The 23,759-nt window shown below is 49.4% G+C and overlaps 3 protein-coding genes across 3 annotated transcripts; 1 reads left to right on the plus strand and 2 right to left on the minus strand.

Annotated features, from left to right (window-relative positions):
• Positions 1–200: 200 nt before the first annotated feature.
• On the minus strand, positions 201–2,458 carry Sdf2l1 (stromal cell derived factor 2 like 1). Its single transcript, XM_041678170.1, has 3 exons — positions 2,221–2,458; positions 1,702–1,898; positions 201–616 (listed from the first exon to the last, which is right to left on the minus strand). Exons 1-3 carry the CDS (start codon positions 2,402–2,404, stop codon positions 335–337), a joined length of 663 nt encoding a protein of 220 aa, XP_041534104.1. The 5' UTR covers positions 2,405–2,458; the 3' UTR covers positions 201–334.
• Positions 2,459–12,012: 9,554 nt separating this feature from the next.
• Ccdc116 (coiled-coil domain containing 116) lies at positions 12,013–18,208 on the minus strand. Its single transcript, XM_041678333.1, has 5 exons — positions 17,874–18,208; positions 16,421–16,552; positions 15,080–15,628; positions 14,383–14,988; positions 12,013–12,844 (listed from the first exon to the last, which is right to left on the minus strand). Exons 2-5 carry the CDS (start codon positions 16,487–16,489, stop codon positions 12,053–12,055), a joined length of 2,016 nt encoding a protein of 671 aa, XP_041534267.1. The 5' UTR covers positions 16,490–16,552; positions 17,874–18,208; the 3' UTR covers positions 12,013–12,052.
• A 1,556-nt stretch (positions 18,209–19,764) lies between these two features.
• On the plus strand, positions 19,765–21,720 carry Ydjc (YdjC chitooligosaccharide deacetylase homolog). Its single transcript, XM_041678162.1, has 5 exons — positions 19,765–20,122; positions 20,211–20,370; positions 20,566–20,665; positions 20,759–20,936; positions 21,077–21,720. Exons 1-5 carry the CDS (start codon positions 19,959–19,961, stop codon positions 21,444–21,446), a joined length of 972 nt encoding a protein of 323 aa, XP_041534096.1. The 5' UTR covers positions 19,765–19,958; the 3' UTR covers positions 21,447–21,720.
• Positions 21,721–23,759: the final 2,039 nt, after the last annotated feature.

A 23,759-nucleotide genomic window follows, 5' to 3' on the forward strand; every position in this document is an offset into this window, starting at 1 on the left:
TGTGGGAGCGCACGCCTTTAATCCCAGCACTCAGGAGGCAGAGGCAGGTGGATCTCGGTGAATTTCAGGCCAGCCAGGGCTCACAGTGAGACTATCTCATTTAAAAAAAAAAAAAAGTTTGAACAGGTACAAGTACCCAGAGACAGATGAGATTGAGATGGTAACTTGAACAGATATGACTGGTACCTCCAGACCATCGCTGGGGTTACAGGAAATATAATCACAAACCAACATTCTTTAATCATAAAGGCACTTGAGGGCCATGCAAACAAAGTCTTAGACAAAGTGGCCCTGCAGAAACCCTACCCAGCCCCCTCCCCTTTCCCATCAGCTCTCAGAGTTCATCATGACCCGTAGAGAGATCTGCTCCAGGCTTGATGAAGATGCCTTCCATGGCCTTCCATGTGTTGTGAGCATTGGCGCTGGACATGCCGTGCACCTCGTGTTGCCCACGAATGGGGTTACCATACTGCTCACCAGTGACCGACAGGAACACAGACGTGCCCACATGTTGGAAACGCACGCTGGCCTCACGCTCCCAATGTTGCCCAGAACATCGTACTGTCCACAGGTCCAGGTCATCACCCTCACCGTCTTCCCCGAAAGCACTCACCTCCTGAGAGTGGAAAGCATGGAGGACAGTCACACAGAGGGCAGAGTCCCCTGAGCTGCATGGCTAGCAGTAATACTTGTACCTAGTATCCTGGGCCTCTGATCCTTTCCCTGACCTTCAGCATCCACAGCTGTGAAAGGGGACATCAAGAGTCACACTCTAGCCGGGTATGGTGTGGCATATGCCTTCAAGTCCAGCACTCAGGAGGCAGAGGCAGGCAGATCTCTGGGTGTTTGAGGCCTGCCTGATCTTCAGAGTGAGTTCCAGGACAGCCAGGGCTATCTACATGTAGCTCTCTCTACAGAGAGCTGGTCTCAAAAAACAAAGATTTCCATTTCATTGAAGGTTTCTTTAGATGCACAGAGCGTCCTTTTTTGTTCTTGTTTTGTTAGATAGGATTTCTCTGTGTAGCCCTGGCTGTCCTGGAACTCACTCTGTAGACAAGGCTGTCCTAGAAGTCAGGAACCCGCCCACCTCTGTCTCCTGAGTGCTGGAACTAAAGGGGGGCACCACCACTGCTCAGCACATGTATCAGTCTATGTAGTGCCTACTGGTCCCTGGAGCTAAGACCTCCTCTCCATGGGCTCCTGTGCTAACCTGGTGAAGGCAAGTCCCCCAAGCTCCCAGACTGGTGGCCCAGCTCCCTATCACCAATATATCCCCCCAGAAACTTTCCCAAAGCACTGTCAGTTCCTTTTCATGCTCCTCCCAGACCAGGTACAGGGACCCCCCACGCTTTAGCAGGTGCTATTCCACAGAGGGAAAGCGCCGGGGGAAGCCCCTAGTCTCTTTCAGCCCCAGCCTAAGTTCCTCCTCCCTTCCGAGTCCTACTACTTATCTGCTGTGTCAGTCCCTCTGTATCCAAATAGGAGCTAATTGCACTGACTTCTCTCAGTCCTTCTAACTCTGCTGTGAAAGTTCCTAGAGACAGGACACAGAGCGGGAGCTTCATAAACTTCTAAATAGAAAACTCCCATTTCACAGCAGCTGAAGACTGAGTCCCCTTTCGGGCCCCTCCCCTACATTGCTCCCGCTATAGCTAGGGTTCCTGTCCGTGCTGCATCGGTGGGGTTAGGAGAGGGGCTTGCCTGGTTGTTGGACAGAGGCGACGGGAAGTGGTGCGTGTGCAGGTTCTTGCCGGTGAGCACGTGCGTGAGTCGCACTGCTTGCCCACAACGCACTGGGAGCCCGCGCGGGCACCCGCCCTCGGAGCCGCCGCGAATCCGCCAGTAACTATTGGCATCGTCAGACGCCTCCACGCCGGTTACCGACTGTTGGCCGCTGCCTGAAGAGGGACAGCCCACCCCGTGGTCTCTGTCAATGGCAGATCTCCGGATCCTCTCCTTGAACCCTAAAAAGTTCCTCTCCCACAGTCCCCACTAATGACAGGCACCCCAAGGGCTCACCGCAGCCCAGTCCCCCGCCGAACCCCCAAGTCCCAATGGACCCTCCACATCCTCAATCCCCCGGGCTTGCCTCCCATGACCCTGAAAAGCGAGTCTAGAGTCGCAACTACCCTGCTTCTTGACAGCCCACAGACCCCACTAGGACCACCTGGTCTCTAACCCTCCGCCCCGCTGGCGGTCCCAGTCACCACTCTCGCGCACCGGATCCGTATTTGATGTCGTGGGAGTGCAGCCGCACTTTGTGGTGGGTGTTCAGCAGCTTCAGCACGGACCCGCAGGTCACGAGCCCGGCGCTGGCCTTGGACGCGCCACCGCTCCTCACCGAGAGCGCCAGCAGCAGTGCCAACAGCGTCCCCGCTACTCCGCCACGGCTCGCGCCCCGCATCGCGACAGCCGGCCGGGTTCCAGCCGCTCCGGACCTCTGCGCTTCCGTCCTCAAGCCCGGCCAATCCGGCTCTGACAGCGCCCTCTAGCAGCAGCCAATCGTCTGCGCGCGCGCGCGCTCCTCCTGCACTGCTATTGGATCGTTTTGGAGCGGTCCCACTAACCAAGGAGGTAGCTGGGAGGGGGCTGGAGACACCAGGAGGCTTTTAATTGGTCCACGCTTCTGAGGACCCGCCAATCAAAATCCAGAGAGCAGAGCGGCGGTGGTTGCGACCAGCTCCGAGAGGCCTCTAGGTGGCGCTCTCTGCAAGGTTAGTTGCCTGTGGTCACTTTGCCCCGTCTTAAACCTTTCAGATGCCGGTTCTGGGGCGGTGGTGGAGCACGCCTTTAATCCCAGCACTCGGGAGGCAGAGGCAGGCGGATCTCTGTGAGTTTGAGACCAGCCTGGTCTACAAGAGCTAGTTCCCGGACAGGCTCCAAAACCACAGAGAAACCCTGTCTCGAAAAACAAAAACAAACAACAACAAAAAAAAACAGATGTCGGTTCTCAGGGACCCCTTTGACCCTGGACCCCTGGACTTTGGTCGAGTGTCTCTCCATTCGGATCCTGGGCATAAAGCTACAGAGACTTGTGAATCACTAGATTTTTGTGGTCACAGTGGACAGATTCCGAAGTTACTGAAATCTCCTGGCCCCAGGAGTTAATCCGACTGTCACTGAGTCATGTCAGCTCCTGGATCCCAGGGTTTCTGAATTCCTTTGACCATGCAGTTACTTGAGTGATTCGGTGGCAGAATACCAAGGTTGCTGAATGGGTCAGCAGAAGACAGCTGGGGGCAGATATGGATAGAGATAGGGACAGAGATAGAGATGAGATAGATGGCGTGTGCACGCCTTTAATCCAGCACTCGGGAGGCAGAGGCAGACGGATCTCTGTGAGTTCGAGGCCAACCTGGTCTACAAGAGCTAGTTCCAAGACAGGCTCCAAAGCTACAGAGAAACCCGATCTCAAAAAAAACAAAAAACAAGAAAAAAAAAAAGAAAAAAGAGAGAGATGAGAGATGATAGATAGATAGATGTATACACATATATATGTATATATAATACATATATGTATATCTTTTTCTATGTTGCAGATACACAGAGGAACTGCCTCCAGGCTACATTACCAAGAAGTATATACCTGTAGCACTAGCTAGATACTCATTAAAGTTTCTGTTTAGAGGCTGGAGATGTGGGTCAGTTGGTAGTGCTGTCTAGCTAGCATGAAACCCTGGGTGTGATCCCTACCACAGTAACACTCAAGTGGTGAAGGACAGACATTCAATAGGAAGTTTGAGGTCATCCTCCTGGAGAGTTGGTGACCAACATGGATTACATTAGACCCTTTCTCAAAAAAAAAAAAGTTTAGGCCAGAGGTACTAGCACACTTGGGAAGCAGACAAGAAAATCAATTCAAGGGGCTCAGCAGTTAAGAGCACTGGCTGCTCTTCCAGAGGACTTGGGTTCAAGTCCTAGCACCCACATGACAACTCACAACTGTCTATAACTCCAGTTCCAGAGGATCCAATACCTTGACACAGAGTATATATAGGCAAAACTCTAGTACACATTAAATAAATAAATTTTTGATAAAAGGAAAAAAATCAATTCACATTTCACAGTTTCAGGCCCATGGCCTATACAGAAAGTTTCAAGCCACCCAGGGCTACCTATGAGACCATTTTTCAAAGACTGGGAAAATTCATATTCAATTAAATTATCCAGAATTTTGCATTCAGAAAATATAGAAGTCATTAATGACAGCAACATGGTAATTTAGGTTTTGTGTGTAATTTTGTGGATTGAACTCCAGGCTTAACCTAAGGCAATCAAAAGACCTACTGATGAGCTACATCCGCAACTCAATGTGGAGTTTTCACATTTAATGTTTATTTTATTTTGAATTACATATGGGATAAGGCATCTTATTCTGCACTTGGCAGATCATGCCCTTAAGTGATCTAGGTCTAGCCAGGAGGGTAAGAGTACAGTCCACGATGCACTAAAATACGTCTTACTGGAAACGTCAGTAGAGATCTGAAAGCTAGCATGTCTAAGGCAGAATAATTGTCTCTTCCCTCAAACTGCTCCTCCTTCAGGTTTCCAAGGCTCAGTAAAAAGTAGCACCAAATGCCAGGCAGTGATGACACACACCTTTATTCCCAGCATTTGGGAGGCAGAGGCAGGCGGATCTCTGTGTGTTCAAGGCCAGCCTGGTCTACAGAGTGAGTTCCAGGACAGCCAGAGCTACATAGAGAAACCCTGTCTTGGAGGGGAAAAAAAGATAACACTAATAATCAATTGCTCAAGACAAACTTGGATGGTTGGCAAGATGGCTCAATGAAGAAAGGTGCACACATACATACATACATACATATACAGACAGACAGATAGATATAGATAGAGATAGATCAATAGATGGATAGATAGGTAGATCAATAGATGGATGGACAGATAGGGATAGAGATAGATAGATAGATAGATAGATAGATAGATAGATAGATAGATATAGGTATAGATAAATAAATGTAATAAAAATACAAAAACCTGAAACTTAGAACTCTGATTCTTGCTTGCTACTTCTTGGTTCCATAGGTCAAATGTAGCCCAGGCTGGCCTCAATTTCTATTTGTACCCAAAGGTAACCTTGAACTAGTGGTCCCCTTTCTTCCACCTCCCTACACGCAGGACATCATACTAACCATATAGCTGACTCTCTTCTGTGTCCACAAGAAAGGATGACTGCAGGTCCTGGATTCTGTAACCTCTCTTCCAAGTGTCCCATTCCTCTTCTAATCGGTACCTACCACCACCTGCTAATATAGCTCCCTGCTTCTACTGAGCTGGCCTTCTGCAGCATTCTCTACACAGCATAATGGGGAAAGCAGTCAGTCGTTAGCTGAAAGCTGTGGGGCTGGAGGATAGTTCACTTGGTAGAGTGGCTGGGTAGCATGTATGCAGCCTCAAATTCAATCCCCAGTAATGAAGTAAACCGGCCATAGTGGTATACGCTTGCAACCAGAGGCACAAGCAGGCAAATCAAGAGTTCAAAGCTATCTTTGAGTCCCTGACAAGAAAGAAAGAAAGAAAGGAAGGAAGGAAGGAAGGAAGGAAGAAAGGAAGGAAGGAAGGAAGGAAGAAAGAGTTTTCTCCATTGCACTTAGGATCAAAGCTCCATGACAAACAGAAGAAACAGGTTTCTAAGGAGGCTGTGTCAAAATTACTAGAATCGGGCTGGAGAGATGGCTCAGAGGTTAAGAGCACTGGCTGCTCTTCCAGAGGTCCTGAGTTCAATTCCCAGCAACCATATGGTGGCTCACAACCATCTGTAATTTGATCTGGTTCCCTCTTCTGGCATGCAGACTGAACACTGTATAAATAATAAATAAATAAATTTAAAAAATAAATAAATAAAACAAAATTACTAGAATCAAAACAGAGTGCTGGGGGGCTGGAGAGATGGCTCAGTGCCTGCTCTTCCAAAGGTCCTGAGTTCAATTCCCGGCAACCACATGGTGGCTCACAACCATCTGTAATGAGGTCTGGTGCCCTCTTCTGGCCTGTAGACATACACACAGACAGAATATTGTATACATAATAAATAAATAAATATTAAAAAAAAACCAGAGTGCTGGGCAGTGGTGGCCCACGCCTTTAATCCCAGCATTTAGGAGGCAGAGGCAGGTGTATCTCTGTGAGTTCGAGACCAGCCTGGTCTACAAGAGCTAGTTCTGGGACAGGCTCCAAAGCTACAGAGAAACCCGGTCTCGAAAAATAAAAACAAAAACAAAAAAACAAAACAAAACAAAAAAACGGAGTCATTTTGTCAACCCTCTATCCAAAATTAACATGTAAATACGGGAGGCTGAGAAGGAAGGAATCTAATGCACGTATGTCTGACGAGAATAATCTACAAACCACTCAGTCAGACAGCAGCCTTGCACAAAGGCTACACAGCCTCACACACAGTGTCTCTGTACAGACATCTGTAGCGGCTGCCTGCTTCCACATGCCTTCTGCTGCTGTTATAAGCACTCAAGCAAAGACCATGGAGGAACCCTATTTACAGCTTGCTTTCTTCTGCTTATACTCAGCTTTTGTTTTGTTTTTTAGACAGTGTTTCTCTGTGTAGCCTTGGCTGTCCTAGAACTTACTCTATATTGCTCTATAGACCAAACTGGCCTTGAACTCAGAGATCTGTGTGCTTCTGTCTCCCAAGTGCTGGGATTAAAGGTGTGTGTCACTGTGACTGGCTTCAGTTAGCTTTCTTGGTTGTTGTTATTGTTTCATTTTTTTTAATTTTTGTTGTTTATTCTATACAGGGTCTCATTATTTGCTGTGGTTGTACTCTGTATGTAGAGCAGGCTGGCCTCAAACTCCCAGAAATCTGCCTGCCTCTACCTCCTAAGTGCTGGGATTAAAAGTATGCACCATCATCACCTGGCTCAGTTTTCTTATACAGCCCAGGACTACTTGCCCAGGGACTGGCATTGTCCTCAGTGGACTGGTCCCTTTTACATCAATTAGAAATCAAGAAACCCCCATGCACAGGCCAATGAGATGGGGTCAGTTCCTCCACCGAGGCTCTCTCTTCCCAAGTGTGTCAAGTTGATAAAGAAGATCACCCATCACACTCCCTACTTAATCTCAGACTGGCACCGTACTTACTATTAGTCCTTGTAGCCAAGGACTAGCGCTCTAAAATCATTTTGTAGTGTTCATTTCTCCTTTTTTTTTCGAAAGATTTTTTTTTTTCGAGACAGGGTTTCTCTGTGGTTTTGGAGCCTGTTCTGGAACTAGCTCTTGTAGACCAAGCTGGTCTCGAACTCACAGAGATCCTCCTGCCTCTGCCTCCCGAGTGCTGGGATTAAAGGCGTGTGCCACCACCGCCCGGCTTTTCTAAAGATTTTATTTATTTATTGTGTATACAAGAGGGTACCAGATCTCATTACAGGTGGTTGTGAGCCACCATGTGGTTGCTGGGAATTGAACTCAGGATCTCTGGAAGAACAGTCGGTGTTCTTAATCTCTGAGCCATCTCTCCAGCCCTCATTTCTCCTTTTTAAACTTCCTTTGTCTCAGCTTCCTGCAGTATGCTCCGACGTGACTATAGCATATCTAGGGAGAATACTTTTGGAGATTCTTTGATTTTCTTTTAGGTAGGGAGCTTAGACTCCAGAGCCAAACTGGGGGAATTAGTATTTCTTTGGACTCACACTGGGCCTCATGCCATTTTGTAACTGTTTCTTTCTCGTGGTTTCCCTGCAGATCACAGTGCCCAGTTCACCCTGTGAGGAGTTGCACGGATGTGCTCATGGCATCTTCAATGCCCTCCACCTTCCAATCAGAGTCTAGGCTCAGACTCTCAAGACAGAGTGAGCAGTTCAGCTCAAGGGCCAGCTGACCGTTGAAGGGTTCACAGCGGCTCTCCAAATGGGATCATGAACAACATCTCTCGTTTTGGGGCTTGTCAGCATATTTGTCAGTATATGTAAAGGTATGGGTTCCTCTCATCCCAGTTAGCAGAGAGGGTCAAGGTGTCCATTTCCTCCCCACTTGAATCTGTGTGGACATTGTGACATTAACAGAACAGAGGAGTGAGGCATTGGGGGCTTCTCAGCACCAGCTTTGAAAACAGAAGTTCTTGCTCCTCCTTCTAGGAAGTCAGTGGCATCTCTAAGATCTAAGAAAAGTACAATTCAGGGCTGGAAAGATGACTCAGCAGTTAAGAACACTGGTTGCTCCTTCAGAGGTCCTGGATTTAATTTCCAGCTCCCACATGGCAGCTCACAACTGTCTGTAACTGTAGTACCATGGGATCTGTTATTCTTTTCTGGTGGGCAGACACACAATGCAGATTTAAAAAAAAACATATATGGGGCTGGAGAGATGGCTCAGAGGTTAAGAGCACTGGCTCCTCTTTCAGAGGATCCGGGTTCAATTCCCAGCACCCACATGGCAGCTCACAACTGTCCCAGGGAATCTGACACCTTTACACCAATGCACATGAAGTTGAATAAATTATTAAAAAAACATATATAAGGAATAAAAGCCGGGCGGTGGTGGCGCACACCTTTAATCCCAGCACTCGGGAGGCAGAGGCAGGCGGATCTCTGTGAGTTCGAGACCAGCCTGGTCTACAGAGCTAGTTCCAGGACAGGCTCCAAAGCCACAGAGAAACCCTGTCTCGAAAAAAAAAAAAAAACCAAAAAAAAAAAGGAATAAAATAAGGAAAAAGAGAGAGAAGAAAGAAAGAAAGAAAGAGGGAAGGAAGAGAGAGAGGGAAGGAAGAGAGAGAGGGAGGAAGGACAGAAGGAAGGACAGAAAACTAAAATTCAGGCTAGATGACTGAATCTAGAGACGTAGAGCGGCTACATGCAGGAGAGACCCTGTAGGGAGAGAGCTCATTTAGAATGCTCCCCCTTCAGACATGAACGGCCGGAAACAGTGGCATGAATTTTAGCCTGTCAACCTCAATGGCATGATAAATGATCACTACCCTTGAAGTCACTTAAGTCTTCCGAAAGATGACAGGAACATGGGCTAAAGACACCGTGTTTCTAATGTGATGTATTAGTGATTCCCAAAGAGTTTCTCTCAGACTCCCCAGAGATGTGCATCTCTGAGGCTGGGCTAGAGCGATGCTCTGTTTCTGGACTTGGCCGTGGGAATGGGAAGTGGTAATAACTAGTAGCCTTCCTCTTGGCTGCTGTCTTGACAGAATTTTTTTTTTTTTTTGTCTCTGGAAGGGTAGTCAGAGACCACTCTCCACCATCTACATATGTTTTCAGTAATCAGTGCAAAGAACCAAAACCTCCTGGTTTGTCCTAACTACGGTCCTAGCTTGGAATAGGGTTAGGCCAATGGGATTTAGCAGTATGGTACCAGCGGGCTATAACGGCCTCTGTTACAAATGGGTCCCTGGTCCACCAACCTTAGGACCTTAGTCCTGCAGAATGACAGCCACGCTCTCCTTGAATATAAGGCTATAGTTGGAACCATATTTCTCTTGTCTATCCCCAGAGTGAGCTCTACAGTTGCTGTGTGCCTCCATATCTCTGGGCTCTGTGGAAGGACCCCTTTCTGGGTCCCTAAGTGGTCAAGTATGGCCAAAAGGGCCTGATCTCTATGATTCAGGGGAGCCTCTGAGGAGAGAGGAGAGCTCTATGCCTCAGGTAGAGGCAACGCAGGTCCACTGGATTGTGCGTGTGGGGAGTGTGGGGGTATTTGCTAATTTCAAGGCAAAGTTCTCATGTATCCCAGGCTAGCCTTGACCTTGTTATATAGCCAAGGATGACCTTAAACTTCTAAACCTCCTGATCCACCTCCTAAGGGCTGGAGTTTCAAGACTGCCACTATATCCAGTTTGTATGGCACCGGAAATGGAGCCCACGGTTTTGTGCATGCTGAGCAAGCTATTCCAACTGAGCCACATCTAAGAGAGCTCTGTCAGAAAAGTCAGTAGGAGCCTGAAGACCCTTCATGGAAGGACTTCTGTGATGGCTCTTCTTGGTTTGGACTTGACTACATCCAGAGTTAACTAAAACCCCAACATTGAGGACCCACCTGTGAGGAGTGGGAATTAATTTGAAGTGGGAAGATCTGCCTCTAATCTGGATTTCTGAGGCAGGAAGACACATCTTTATTCCAGATCTTTAACCCAGAGCCAACCTAGGCCATGACTTCTGCTGGAAGCCTATGTCAGGACATGGAAGAGGGAAGTTTGTGCTCCCTGCCTGCTTGCTCTCACCTCGCTAGCAAGACCATTCCTTCATTGGCATTAGTGCCTACTTCTTCAGGATTCTGGTGTCTGCTGAGGAGCAGCTGAGACATCCAGCCTCATGGGCTGAGCAAATCCTGGATTCTTGGACCTTCTCTTCACAGGCACCCATTGTTGGACTAGCTGAGCTACAGTTTGTCAATCATCCTAATGAACTCCATGTCTATACATATATGTAAGGAGATTCATTCTATCTGTTCTGCTACTCCAGAGAACCCCGATTAATATGCCTCTCCTACCAAGAACCGTTGCTGGAAAGTTATATTCCTGAAGCCACCAACCCACAGCCACCATATGGCCTGGCATGAAAACTCAGTCTCAGGAATTAGAGAGACGGCCAAGCAAATTAAAAAGAGAGGGTCAGGAGAGTGGCTGCATTCTTCCATAGCTTCAAGATGAGGTTGGGGCACATTGAAGTAAGAAGGAAGCTGCCCCAGCCTAAGAAAGATCCCTCCCAAAGTAGACATTGCCACTTCCAGAGAGGCAGGAATCCTGAAACCTTGGCTCGGGGTGCCAAAGGAATGAAGAAAGGACAGACATATAGATACCCATAAAATGAAGCTGGGATCATGTGGGGTTCTCTGCCTGCCATATCTGGGAACCTTCGCCTGTTTATCATGTACAGCACAAGAGGGAGGGATTGCACAGTCTGGGTAAGAGGTCTTCGTCGGTAAGCAGCCTCAGGTTGTAAACATCTGGGAGGAAGCCACAGCTGCCTATCTTTACAGATTCCGATTCATCATTCATAAAGAGTCTATGTTAGTCAGGGGTCTCCATAGTCACAGAACTTATGAAATGACTCTCTCTTGCTTGCTCTTGAGCAGCTATGATGCGACACCTAGGAAGTCCAGAAAGGCTTGATAAGCCAGAACGTTGCAGAATAGGGCACAGAAGAGATGCAGGAAGTAGCCACACAGCTCTGGAGGCAAAGCTCCACCAGCCGTCGTGTAGACCTACTGTCCCCAGGTGCTGTGGAACGCTGTCCTCTCAGCACGGCAGCCTTCACCAGAGCGGCTGTGGCTGTAGACAAGGCCCCTCAAGACTAAGCCCAGTGATGTTCCCTGCTTCATCTGGGAGCACAGCCACTCCTATACTTCTTTCCTGGCTGTATTCTGACCAAGGTGCACTTAGTCCCTTGATCCCTGACAATACTAGGAAGGGTTGTTCTCAACCCGTGGCTCATAACTCTTTCATAGGGGCCACCTAAGACCATCCGAATAGCAGATATTTAATTACAGTTTATAACAGTAGCAGTAGGACTCTCCACAGCACGAGGAACTGTATTAAAGGGCCGTGCATTAGGAAGGTTGAGAACTAGAGTCTATACAGTGTGGAAGAACTGGAGCCTGGGTTGGGGGGGCAGGGTTCTATGCAGCTATGGTGAAGTCATTATCCAAACTAGGGTGAGACTTTGATGATGGAGCTGTTTGGAGGTCTCATAATCCTGTAAATAACCATGCATCCATTCCGCAAACCCAATAAAATCATTGGTTCACCAAGTTGAACCTTGATAAAATCATTCCTCTGGTGCATCATTAGTGCCCTGTCTTATATCCCAAAGAAAAGCTCATGTAACATCAAGGCTGGATCACCCTGAAGGTACTCCAGGTGCGAGAAGAGATACGACACACCAGGATCAGACAGCTGGGTCCATCAACATGTAATTTATTTCCTTTTGTCTCTTTAGCTCCTTTGATAACATTAACAGAACTCTGGCTGAGCACCCAGTTGTAAGACCCTTACTCAGGACAGCGGCTGACTGGGTGGCCAGCTACTTGGATAGGGCGGGAGGAGGCACTGGAGTACTCTGTGTACCTTACAGGGGTCTCATGGGGAGTAACTGGAGCTCATTTCAATGGGCTCATTGGTAAAGTCCTCTAACTCATGTTCAGGCAGGCTAGTGGGGGTTTGCTCACTCTCAGAGAAATCTTTCATTTCATCTTCCTCACTTCCTCTGTCGTCCTCCTCCTCCTCCTCTTCACTGTTCTCTTCCTCTTCGGCATTTACTATTTCCTTGGAGGATCTGGAGCCCACACCAGCATTAGAGATCACAGACAGCTTGGGCTCTGAAGGACTCCTGGGCATCTGCTCCTGGCCTATACCAGGGTCCTGAGGGCTAAGAACCTGGTGGATTGGCATCTCAGGACGGAGGGAGAAGGGAGACTCTGTACTCTGGTCCTGGTTGGTGCCACCAGTAAGTTCGGGGCGCACAGAGGGCGATTCTGTGCTACGGTGGGAAGTGCCAACACGGGAGGTACTATGTTGGGAGGCTGCTGGCCTAGCAGCATGCCTTACGGCCTGCCTTGCCAACTCGGCTTCTTCCATCTTACGCAGAAGGCAGGTCCAGTTGATGTCTGAGGACAGACGGATGCGGTTGTCCTTCACCTTCTTGAAGCCCAGAAGGATGTCCATGAGAACCTCAGTGACAGGAAAGGAGATGAATCCAAGTTGCTTATGGAGGCTGTCCTCAAACTTGTACTTACAGACAAGCAAGGAGACTGCCTGCTCAACCAAGAAGTTAGTGAGTTCCTCAAACCAGGGGTTAGAGATGTAGGACATGCTGGACACAGATGAGATGGATGGCAGAGGCTTCTTCCTTGGAAGCTTCGTGCTGGGGCTCTGTGCAACAGGGAAAGAGGGAAAAGGAGACATTTAGCCCTCGCTGCCCTGTGAGAGCACATTGCGATGCCCTCCCCATTATCGACAGGGAAGCCACACACATCATACTAGGATACAGACTGCCACACCGGCTCTCCCACGACATTCATTCCACACACCTCACCTGTCAGGTCTAGAGCAATGCCCGCCAGCCTGGGCAGCCTGCGTTCCTGCAAGCTTGTGTGTAGAAGGAATTACATATGAACCCTGATGATGATGGGTTGAGAGATGTCCAGGACCTCCAAAGGTCAGGCCACCTACGTCTTCATACTATTTCCTGACCAATGTCCCCTTTACTGAGCAGAAAGACTAGACTCCTACAGCTGGATTAGGATAGCTTGAGCTAGCTCGACCCTAGAATAGAGAGTGGTGCTCTTGGCAAAGACTCCTATCTTTAGGAAATGTGTGGGAGGGTCCCTGAGATTCATAGAGCCAGGTGTGGTGGCGCACGCCTTTAATCCCAGCACTTGAAAGGCAGAAGCAAACTAGGCGGTGGTGGTGGTGGCGGCAGACGCCTTTAATCCCAGCATTCCAGAGGCAGGAGGATCTCTGTGAGTTTGAGGCCAGCCTGGTCTACAAGAGCTAGTTCCAGGACAGAATCTAAAGCTACAGAGAAAGCCTGTCTCAAAAAAACAAAAACAAACAAACAAAAAAGGCAGAGGCAGGGGAATCTCTGAGTTCGAGGCCAGTCTGGTCTACAGAGTGAGTTTCAGGACAGTCAGGTCTACACAGAGAAACCCTGTTCTTTGCAGGGGAGGGTTCACAAATAATAATTTTAAAAAAATACCCAAAAATTGCAGGCATGGTGATGCATGCCTGTAATCCCAGCATTTGGAAAGTAAAGGCAAGAAGATCAGGAGTCCAAGGTCACCCTCTACTATATTATATATATATTATATATAATATATAATTTGAGAGACCAGTCTGGGCTACATGACACCCTGTCTCAGGAAAAACATTGCAGGATAAAAAAAAAAGCCTTTATTAATTTGACAACCCCTGGGGAAATAGGTAAACTAGGTTTCTTGGTCCCCAGCAGCTTGTATCTACCCCAGGAGATTTCTGCAGTGCAGGACATCGGACAGTGACAGTGGCTACTAGATGCGGTGGGGAAAGAAGCCCTTTCCCAGCAAATGTTCCTCTAAGACCTCCAGCTCTACTCTTGAGGCCACCTCTGGGCACAGTGTAGTAGAAGAAGGGGAGAATCTTTTTCCTAAAGAAAGAAATGGATAGAACACAGGGAAGGGGAGAGGAGAGGGAAGAGGGTTGGGGGAGGCAAGATGACGCTGAATCGGGCCTCTGACATGGCCCTGGCAGGAGGCCACCTCCACTGTGATCCCAGGGGCAGGCAGGGTGAGGTGCAGGCCATGACGGGGCTGAGATACGTGGTTGGCGCTCGGGGCAAGAGATGGTTTCTGTACTTTGGGACTGGAGTTAGGGCACTCCTGCATGGAGTGGAATGAGGGGCTAGGGACATTAGGCACTTGTGGAGGTGTCACCTTGAGCCTGAATCTGGTAGCCATCTGGGCATTAGTCATAGAGGGGGATTCACATCTGCCCTTGCTTTTCCTGCGAGATGTCTTAGGGCTGGAGGCTGTGATGGGAGAATCACAAGGCTCCTCCCCATCCTCCCTGCTGGTGGGAATGGACGCTTTGGAATTCGGAGGCAGAAGATCAGAGTTCCCAGGCAGCATTGGGGTGGGCTCTGAGGCAACAGGGAAGAGAGGGAAGCCATCATGGCGGCAGGCACGGCTGAGCTTGTCTACAGCCTGGCTGACCACGCGCTGCAGGGCAGGAAAGAGGCGATGCTCAGCCAGGAAGTCCAGAGTACAATGGGGTTCCCTGAGGGAACAATAGGCAGGCAGGTTGAAGGATGCTGGCTGGTTTAGCAGTGACTTCATCTCCTTGTTTAACTCTTCTTTGAGGAAAATCATCTCCTGTTCTCCAAGTCCCAACTCTGATGTCTCAGGAGTGACTGAGTTGGAGCCCAAAAGCCCAGAGAACCAAGACAGGGGCTGCTCCCGGGTCCACTGACTGCTGGTCTGGCTGCCCAGTGAGTCCCACAGCAGAGAATCCCTCTGGGAGCAGGGTTGATTCAGACCTTTCTGCAAAGAGAGAGGAAGGCTGAGCGGTGTCCAATCAAGGCCTAACCCTAGCCCACCCTATGCCAGCCTTAGCCGTGGCAACAGCTCTCACCCCTTTGTTCTCCAGTCGCAGAAGCCTCTTGAGGTTTTTCTCAAGCAGGAGTTTGTCCCTCACAGGTGGCAGTGAGCCTATGCGTCGGGCACCAGGGTCACTTTCCTGACTGTGGGAGCCCAGCCAGCCAGCCGTGATGCTGCTATGGGAATCCGACATGGAGCTGGAGCAGGATGGGTAATTGTTTGGGTGCCCAGCACACAGCGTGGGCCGAGTGCGGTGCCGATGCACAGTGTTGATGCTGGGTCTGGCTCGAGCCCTCAGCCTACCACTTGGCACCTCCACTGGGTCTTGAACATCCACCAGGGGTACTCCGGCGTCTGTCTTCATGGCAGCCAAACGCTCTGTTGCCTGCTCCACCACCGTCTGCAAGCTGTCCAGTACCTGACCCTCTGTCAGAAAATCCAGGAAGCTGCCAAACGCTTGAGGGCGCCGAGGGTTCTGCTGGTGGCCCTGGTGCTCTGAATACCGGTTCATTGATGGTAGGTGTGGCATACGTCCAAGCTTGCAGTTCGGCCTCCTTTCTGGCAACAGATGCTTCTTGGGTAGCTGCATCTGAACAGACAAGACTGTCATAGCAGGCAGGATGCTTTGCAAGGGGTGGGGACTATCTCTGGAGTCCTCCTAAGGTGCTATTAGGAGCTGGGATTGAACTATGGGAAAGACTTTCTCTCTCTCTCTCTCTCTCTCTCTCTCTCTCTTTATTATGCTGGGGATTGAACCCAGGGTCTCGAACATCCTCTGCAAATGTTCAACCACTGAAGTATATTTAAAAGATTTTAAACATTTCTTTACGGGCGTATCTATGCCTCAGTGCACATGTGGAGGTCAAAGGACAGCTGGCTGTAGTTGGTTCTCTCTTTCTACTATGTGACTCTTGAAGAAGGAACTCGGGTATTGACAGTGAGCGCCTTCACTCACTGAGCCATCTCACCAGCTCTGAATTATCGGCTCCCTTCAGGCTGTGTGACAGTGCTCAGAGCAGCTAGCTCCTTTTCCGGCCTTCTGCAGAGTAGGGTCTGCTAGGGTTGATGGAAGGTCCCCAATGTCTCTACTTTTGTATATGCTGGCCTAGCTGGGAGCCTGAAAGGGGAATTCTGTGTTCATGGTATGAAAGGGCAATTATGAGAGCCTTTCTCTCTCTCTCCCTCCTCCTGTCTCTAGCACGCCCTTGGCTGTTTTCACGTTGAGGACTTGAGCCTGCTTCTCCAGTTTGAGTGCCCAGGCTGACTCCAGCCCACCCACCTGGGGGCCGAGGACAGTGGGGCACGAAAGGGTGTCCCCCGGTAAGCGGTGGGAAGTGGTCCAGACACTAATGTTGGGTCAGCTGGACATACTGACCTGAGCCATGTAGGTGCTGTGACCTTCATCGTCAGCCAGATATCCTGAGTGGTGGCGGTACCTTGCCATGTGGATAATTAAATTTGTTTTCTGCTTCCTTTCTCAGGTTCCACAGCACAGATGCAGACTCCTCTGTAAAGGGCAGAAGAGGAAGTAAAGGTACAACCAGACCTCCACAGGTCCCTCACTCCCTGAACCACATCTGTGTCCTTCAGACATCCCACCCTTCCCCTGCTGGGGATCTGCTATGCATCTGCGGACATTCAAGTCGTTGCTGCTTCTTCTTCTTCTTCTTCTTCTTCTTCTTCTTCTTCTTCTTCTTCTTTTTGGTTTTTGAGACAGGGTTTCTCTGTAGTTTGGAGTCTGTTCTGGAACTAGCTTTTGTAGACCAGGCTGACCTCGAACTCACAGAGATCCTCCTGCCTCTGCCTCCCGAGTGCTGGGATTAAAGGCGTGCGCCACCACCCAAGTCGTTGCTTCTTTTTTGCAACAGTCTGGGACGGGGCGAGTGTACAAACTTCCTCAAGGCTCCCTGGAGCCCCCAGCAGCTCACCAGAGTCTCCTCTCGTGCTTCTCCGAGCTCGCTAGGTCAGCACCCGCTTAAAGACTACCGCACAGAGTCCTGGAATCCCGCCCCCGCAGCCGCACAGGTTGCTCATTTACATACTTCATTCTGATTGGCCAGAATCTAGCCTCTTGTTCATATATCCTACCCGACACAATGGTTAGGGGTGGGTGGGGTCCACATTGTCTCCTCCCCCACCAGGCTGGATTTTTCTGTCAAGCCCGCTAAGCCGTGCTTGGGAATGTTTAAAGATCTGACTTTATTTTGCCGAGAAGTCTGAATTTGGGCTTGTTTCTCTAACGCTCAGGGTAAAAGTCACAGCTTCCACTGATGACACAAACACCTTCCTCAGTTCACCCCTGGTCGCTGCACAGACTTGAACCTCCAACTCTGTTGGCTTCCTTCCAGGACTTCTTTCCCTTATCCAGTGTGGACTAGCCAGCATCTTCCTTCTCAACTCTTTCTTTTTGGAAGCAGTGAAGAGTCCTGATTTTCCACACAGACCTAACTTCAATTCCTGTCCCTGATTTTTTTGTTTTCCTGATGTGACTCAGCCTCTCAACACTGACTCCTTATCTGTAAATTAAGTGGAACATCCTCTTCCAAAAGTAAGTATTTCTATCTATCTATCTATCTATCTATCTATACACACACACATACATACATATATAAACACACACATATATAGCATTTTATATATATAGTTATATATAACTATGTAACTATATCTACATATTGGTTTTTTGAGACAGGGTTTCTCGAAATCACAGAGATTTTGCCTGCTTCTGCCTCCTGAGTGCTGGGATTAAAGGCATGCCATCATCACCTGGCTAAATAAATATTCTTTCAATACACATCGCACCTTATGGAAACTCTGTATAAACTCACCTCTACTTTGTTCTTTTCCTCTCATCCTAGAAGCTTGTCATTCCCAACAGACTGATAGCAAGTCCATCCTCCACGCCACACTGTTTCTGTCTTGTCTAACAGCTGGCACTTCTTCATCAGGAATCAGGGCAGTGAGCCTAATCTAATGACTCCATTTCCAACACAGTAGGAGCTTAGTAGTTTCCTCTTCTCCGTCTGTGTTTATCAGGGCTCAGGGCCATTCTGGTGGCAGCCTCCGAGGGGGGCACAGTGGCTGGATGACCCCTGATGGCTCAATAATCACTATGACTGGACATAGCAGTGTTTACCCCAGGCACTTTACTGAAGGGTTCTTTGAGGCTTCCAACCCTTACAAAGCATCATCAGTACTGTTGGGATTAAACTATACTTTCCCCTTTGCCTGTGATCCAGGGGGTCGAATAAGCTGGAGGGAACCAGAGCTGGTCAGGCTCCACCTGGAGGGGACAGTTCCTGTTCCACTTCTCTGGTGATTTTTTCAGCTTCCTTGGCTGTAAAACAAACAAAATTACCAGGATCACAGGCTTGACCCAGTAACACTCTTTTCTTTTTTTTATTTATTATGTATACAATATTCTGTCTGTGTGTATGCCTGAAGGCCAGAAGAGGGAGCCAGACCTCTTTACAGACCGTTGTGAGCCACCATGTGGCTTCTGGGAATTGAACTCAGGACCTTTGAAAGAGCAGGCAATGCTCTTAACCACTGAGCCATCTCTCCAGCCCCAGTAATACTCTTTCTACAAGAGAAACCAAGACAGGTTGGATACGCTCAGTTGGCAGAGTGCTTGCCTAACATGCTTGAAGTCTTCGGTTCAACTCCCTGCACCACATAAACCAGGTGTGATGGCACACACTAGTAGCCGGCACTGAAGAGGTGGAAGCACAAGGGTCAGAAGTTCAAGGCTAGCCTCGGCTGAATGAATAATGAGGCCAGCCTGGGATATATAAGTCTGTTTTTCAAAACAACATCGAGACTGGACAAAGAGCAAAAGTGAGGTGATGAATGTAAAAGTTGTCTGAAGCTCAAGGTGAAAATGGGCTAACGCTTTCTCCAGTGTGGCCATTGGTTTGCATGCTTGTGTTCTTGTTATGTACAACTTTTACAGTCAGGCAATGGTGGTACAGGCGGATCTCTGAGTTCAAGACCAGCCTGGTCAGAATGAGTTCCAGGACAGCCAGGCCCACACAGACACACAGAGAAACCTGTCTCAGGAAGAAAGAAAAGCCTCCCCTTAGAACCAGTGAGGAAGAGATTATTTGAAAAAAAAAAAAAGTTAAAAAAAGTAAGAACTCCTAATAAGAAAAGGCTCATAGGCACTGCGTAAAACAAAGTGAAGCAGCATCCCAAGAATGAAATAACCTTCCATCATCCCTGAGTGATGGAGAGGAGGAGGGCGTTTCTTTTCTTAGGGAAAGTAATGGAAGGACAGAACACTGCCCAGAAACTGAGCAATGGTGATGGTAAACACTGGGAAGAGCAAGGGGAATTTTTGAGTATTTCTCTTGTTTTCTTCATTTAAAAAAAAATACTTTTCAAAAAAATGTTTTTTTTGTTTTTTTGTTTTTTTTTTTTTTTGAGCGCTAGAGATAACTCATTGGTAAAGAGAGTTTACAGCTCTTGCAAAAGACTGGAGTCCTAGTATGTGTTCACATGTGGACCACAACGATCTGTTAACTACAGTTCCAGGGGATTTTATTCCCTTTCCTAGTCTCTGCCTGCCCAGGCATAAACGTAGAGAGAGCGTGCACGCGTGCACGCGTGCGCGTGCGCACACACACACACACACACACACAGAGAGAGAGAGAGAGAGAGAGAGAGAGAGAGAGAGAGAGAGAGAGAGAGAGAGAGAGAGAGAGTGGTTATAGACATAGGCCAAAAGAAGAAATTTGCAGAGCAGTTAACCCGGCCGTTTGCAAGACACTCAGAGACCTCTTGCTAGCAAAAACAATGGCGGCGTGCAGTCGCATTTAGTCGCGTGCGTCGGGGTGGGGCCTCGGCAGCGTTCAAGGGCGGGGTCTGGATGCTGCAATCCATTCTCTCTGGTCTCCAGCCAACGTTTGGCAGCTATGGCTTGGCCTCGTGTGCAGCTGGTTGTCACAGCTGATGACTTTGGTTACTGCCCGCGGCGCGATAAGGGCATCGTGGAGGCCTTCCTGGCAGGAACTGTGACCAGCGTGTCACTGCTGGCCAACGGCACAGCCGCAGAGAGCGCAGCCGAGCTGGCCCGCAGGTGAGGGAGGCCCCCTTAAGGAACGGGCAGGTTTGGGGGGCTGCTCGGTCTGTGGCAGGCAATGCTTGCTCTCGCGCTCCGCCCGCAGGCACAGCATTCCCACGGGCCTCCACGCCAACCTGACTGAGGGCCGTCCTGTGGGTCCCGCCCGCCACACCGCCTCGTCGCTCCTCAGCTCAGAAGGCTTCTTTCTCGGGAAGATGGGATTTCGGAAGGCCTTAGAGGCTGGAGACGTTGCTTTGCCTCAGGTGCGGAGGCGTGGCTGCAGACAGGCGGATACTGATCAAAATGCAGCCCAGAGGGTATCATGGAAGTCGTTGGGGCAAACGCGGGCGCTGGATAAACTGCTAGTTCAAACCCTGGAGCAGTCACACTGTGGCACCAGACGGAGCTCTTCGCTTTGTGGCTGCTTCCAGAAACTCAAGGTATCTGTGCCCCTCCAGGTGCGGGAGGAACTAGAAGCTCAACTCAACCGCTTCCGGGAGTTGTTGGGCAGGTCCCCCACGCATGTGGACGGGCACCAGCACGTGCACGTGCTCCCAGGTACGCGGATTGAAGCGTCCAGGTACGGGTAGGGGTGGGAGCTGCTTTCCAAGGTTGGTGGGAGGTCGATGCTGAGCCCACCCCTCCAAGCAGGTGTGTGTCAGGTGTTCGCCGAGGCCCTGCAGGCGTTCGGGGTGCGTTTCACGCGGCTGCCAGTGGAACGCGGCGTGGGTAGCTGCTCGTGGCTGGAAGCACCAGCGCGTGCCTTCGCCTGCGCTGTGGAGAACGATGCCCGGGCCGCCATGGGCCCCTTCTCCCGCCACGGCCTGCGGTGAGCACCGCCCTCCCTCACCCCATCCAACCCTGCCGGGTCCCCAAAGGTCCAAAGTTAGGAACTGATCTGCTGTCCTGCTTCACCCTCTGCCTAGCCCTGCTGGTCCTCAGGCAACACCTCTATCCTGGCACTCACAGGTGGACCGATGCCTTTGTGGGCCTGAGCACTTGTGGCCGGCACATGTCTGCTCACCGAGTCTTGGCGTCACTGGCGCGGGCCCTGGAAGATATCCCTGCTGGCCGTCCCCTGACTGCCGAACTGATGGCACACCCAGGATACCCCAGTGTGCCTCCAGCAGGGGGCTGCGGTGAGGGCCCCGATGCTTTCTCTTGTTCTTGGGAGCGGCTGCATGAGCTGCACGTCCTCACGGCACCAACCCTGCGGGCTCGGCTGGCCCAGAATGGTGTGCAGCTCTGCGCCATAGACGACCTGGATTCCAAAAGGCCGGGGGAAGGGGTTCCCTGTGAGGCATCTCTGGAGCCCTTCCTGAAGCCTTCCCCACCCTGACACCAAAGGCCAGCTACGAACTGCCTCTCACTGTGGAGGAAGGCCAGGGCTAAAGCCTGGAACCAGGTCTTATAGCAGGGTCTGGCTTACAGAGTGACAAGTCACTAAACCAGGTCCTTGCGACTGAGTAGTATTGGGCAGCCCTGCCTGCAGACAGGCAGGGCTAGTCAGAGACATCTGGACTTAGGGTCTGATGAGCATTTGGTGCCAATTCATGTGCAAATCACAACCACTTGTTTAGTGGAGCAGTGGAGAGATGTTGGTGTGTTAATAAAATAATGTCTTTCAGATTTGGCTGATTTATAAAGTGCCCAGGTATCCTTCGCAGAAATAATAGGCACAGAGAGGCTCAGACCAAGATATCAAAAATGGGCCTGGCCGTGGTGACGCACACCTTTAATTCCAGCACTTGGGAGGCAGAGGCAGGCAGATCTCTGTAAGTTCGAGGCCAGCCTGGTCTACAAAGCAAGTTCCAGGGCAGCCAGGACTGTTACACAAAGAAACCTTGTCTTGGAAACAAAAACAGAAACAAACAAAAATCTTCACTTTCTAATTTTGCTCATGCTTACAAGTTTTAATCCCTTAGATAAAAAATTACATGTGCTCGTTTGTGTTGAGGAAGTACATGCATGCATACCATGGTCTATATGTGTTTTGTTTTTGAAATGAGGGTCTTAACACATTGCTCAGCCTAGCCTTCTACTCCAGGGCTCAAGAGATCCTCCTCCATCACCTTCTACTAGCTGGGACTGCAAGCACACACCACTGTGCCCTAGCAAGGCTTCCATTTCTTTCTTTTTTCATGGGAGGGGAACAAAAGATCCTCATTAGGGTGTTTTGGGGAAGAATATGGTAACCGTAATTTTGATTTAAAAAGAGGTTGTCTGAGGGCTCAACACAAACAAGCACATGTAATCCCAGCATTGGGAAGTGGAGGCAGCAATATCAATTCAGTGTCATCCTTGGCGATATAATGAGTCTCAAGGCAGCCCAGTTGTTGGCCTAGCATTCATGTGTGAAACTATAGGCTCAATACCCAGTACCAAAAAACAAATCATGTGGTATTCCATCTGCCTTTCCATCTTCCAAAATGATGTAAGGCTGTGTTCCGCCACCTTCTCACCTACTCCTTGCCCGTAGAGCATCCATATATCAGATGTAGCTAGAATCCCAGTTTCTCACTTCTGCAAAAGACTGCCTCTCCTGAAAACATGTACACCCTCCTATACAAGCTTACAGAGCCTCTTTCAGTCTGTTCCCTGCAGTTACAACACAACACAGGTTAAAACTACTATGATAGGATCTGTGTGAATGTAGATGTGTGGCAGTTGGAGGAAGGACAACTTTTGGGAGTTGGGTCTTTTCAAACACAAGAACTTTTACACACTTCCCAACGCTGGGATTACGGAGTGCATCATCACTCCCAGTTTACATGGTTTTTAGGAGTAAGCCCAGAGTTTCATGCATGCTGTCTAAGATTTCTGTCAACTTTTCTGTGCCCCACCACAAACTTACAAGTAGGGGTTGTAGCGCAAGGCTTTAAACTTACCTGACATAGCCTACATCCATCCTGGAATGGGGGTGGGGAAAGGCCAGGGAAACAAGCTCTGACCTGGCCTGATAAGGCGTGGCTTCTTGAAGGGATCTTCTCCTCCTCCCCTTGATTGGCTTCAGTCTATAATAACCTTCCTCAACCTTGACTTGGGCAAGTTCCACACCCTGTAGTCCAGAATTTTGAGTTTGATCCCCCTGCTGTGTTCCATTAATCTCCTCACCTTGGCTCCTGTGGTGTAGGAACATTCTGCTGGCTGCCAGCTGGAGGCCCAGTGCAAGACTTCCAGGAGTCTGACTGACACCAGAATGCTCAGGAGAGAAGGCTCTGCTGAGTTCTGCTCTGCTGGGATAGTCCCCAGCCTACAGATGGCAAATCACTATGATCTGGGCCACACTGGAGAAGAGGAAGGTTCTCTAGAGCTAGTTTCCTTTTCTGGACCTTAAGCATGACGCTGGGTAAGTGGTCTGTACTGTCTGGTTTCCCAGGACTGCTGTCTTGAGTCATCCAGGAAATGACCTGGGCTGAGCACCATGTTGCACTATCCGAGTCTTCCTCAACTTTGCTCTCTGAGGGTAGTGCTGTTTGCTCACATAGGATGTGGGCTGTGCAGGAAAAATCAAACTGACTTCTCCCTAGACTAGACTGCACAACATGTGTGTGGGGAAAACATCTCTTAAGGCTAGAGGAAGTGACATCCCAAACAAAAGCTGAATCTGCTTATTCAGCTTATTCAGCCTTGGCTACAGTAACAGTCAGGA

This window comes from Microtus oregoni, unplaced genomic scaffold (genome assembly GCF_018167655.1).
Source record: "Microtus oregoni isolate MIOR12 unplaced genomic scaffold, Mior012 000029F_ref0000214, whole genome shotgun sequence".
Lineage (NCBI taxonomy): Eukaryota > Metazoa > Chordata > Mammalia > Rodentia > Cricetidae > Microtus > Microtus oregoni.

Excerpts from the sequence above, each read along its gene's own strand:
- Sdf2l1 (XM_041678170.1), bottom strand. The coding sequence starts at position 2,404 with ATGCGGGGCGCGAGCCGTGGCGGAGTAGCGGGGACGCTGTTGGCACTG. Across the intron at positions 1,899-2,220 it reads CGACATCAAATACGGATCCG|GCAGCGGCCAACAGTCGGTA; the intron begins GTGCGCGAGAGT and ends GTCCCTCTTCAG. Across the intron at positions 617-1,701 it reads CGCCTCTGTCCAACAACCAG|GAGGTGAGTGCTTTCGGGGA; the intron begins GCAAGCCCCTCT and ends TTCCACTCTCAG.
- Ccdc116 (XM_041678333.1), bottom strand. The coding sequence starts at position 16,489 with ATGGCAAGGTACCGCCACCACTCAGGATATCTGGCTGACGATGAAGGT. Across the intron at positions 15,629-16,420 it reads ACAGCACCTACATGGCTCAG|CTACCCAAGAAGCATCTGTT; the intron begins GTCAGTATGTCC and ends GTTCAGATGCAG. Across the intron at positions 14,989-15,079 it reads TGCGACTGGAGAACAAAGGG|AAAGGTCTGAATCAACCCTG; the intron begins GTGAGAGCTGTT and ends CTCTCTTTGCAG.
- Ydjc (XM_041678162.1), top strand. The coding sequence starts at position 19,959 with ATGGCTTGGCCTCGTGTGCAGCTGGTTGTCACAGCTGATGACTTTGGT. Across the intron at positions 20,371-20,565 it reads GAGACGTTGCTTTGCCTCAG|GTGCGGGAGGAACTAGAAGC; the intron begins GTGCGGAGGCGT and ends GTGCCCCTCCAG. Across the intron at positions 20,666-20,758 it reads GCACGTGCACGTGCTCCCAG|GTGTGTGTCAGGTGTTCGCC; the intron begins GTACGCGGATTG and ends CCCTCCAAGCAG.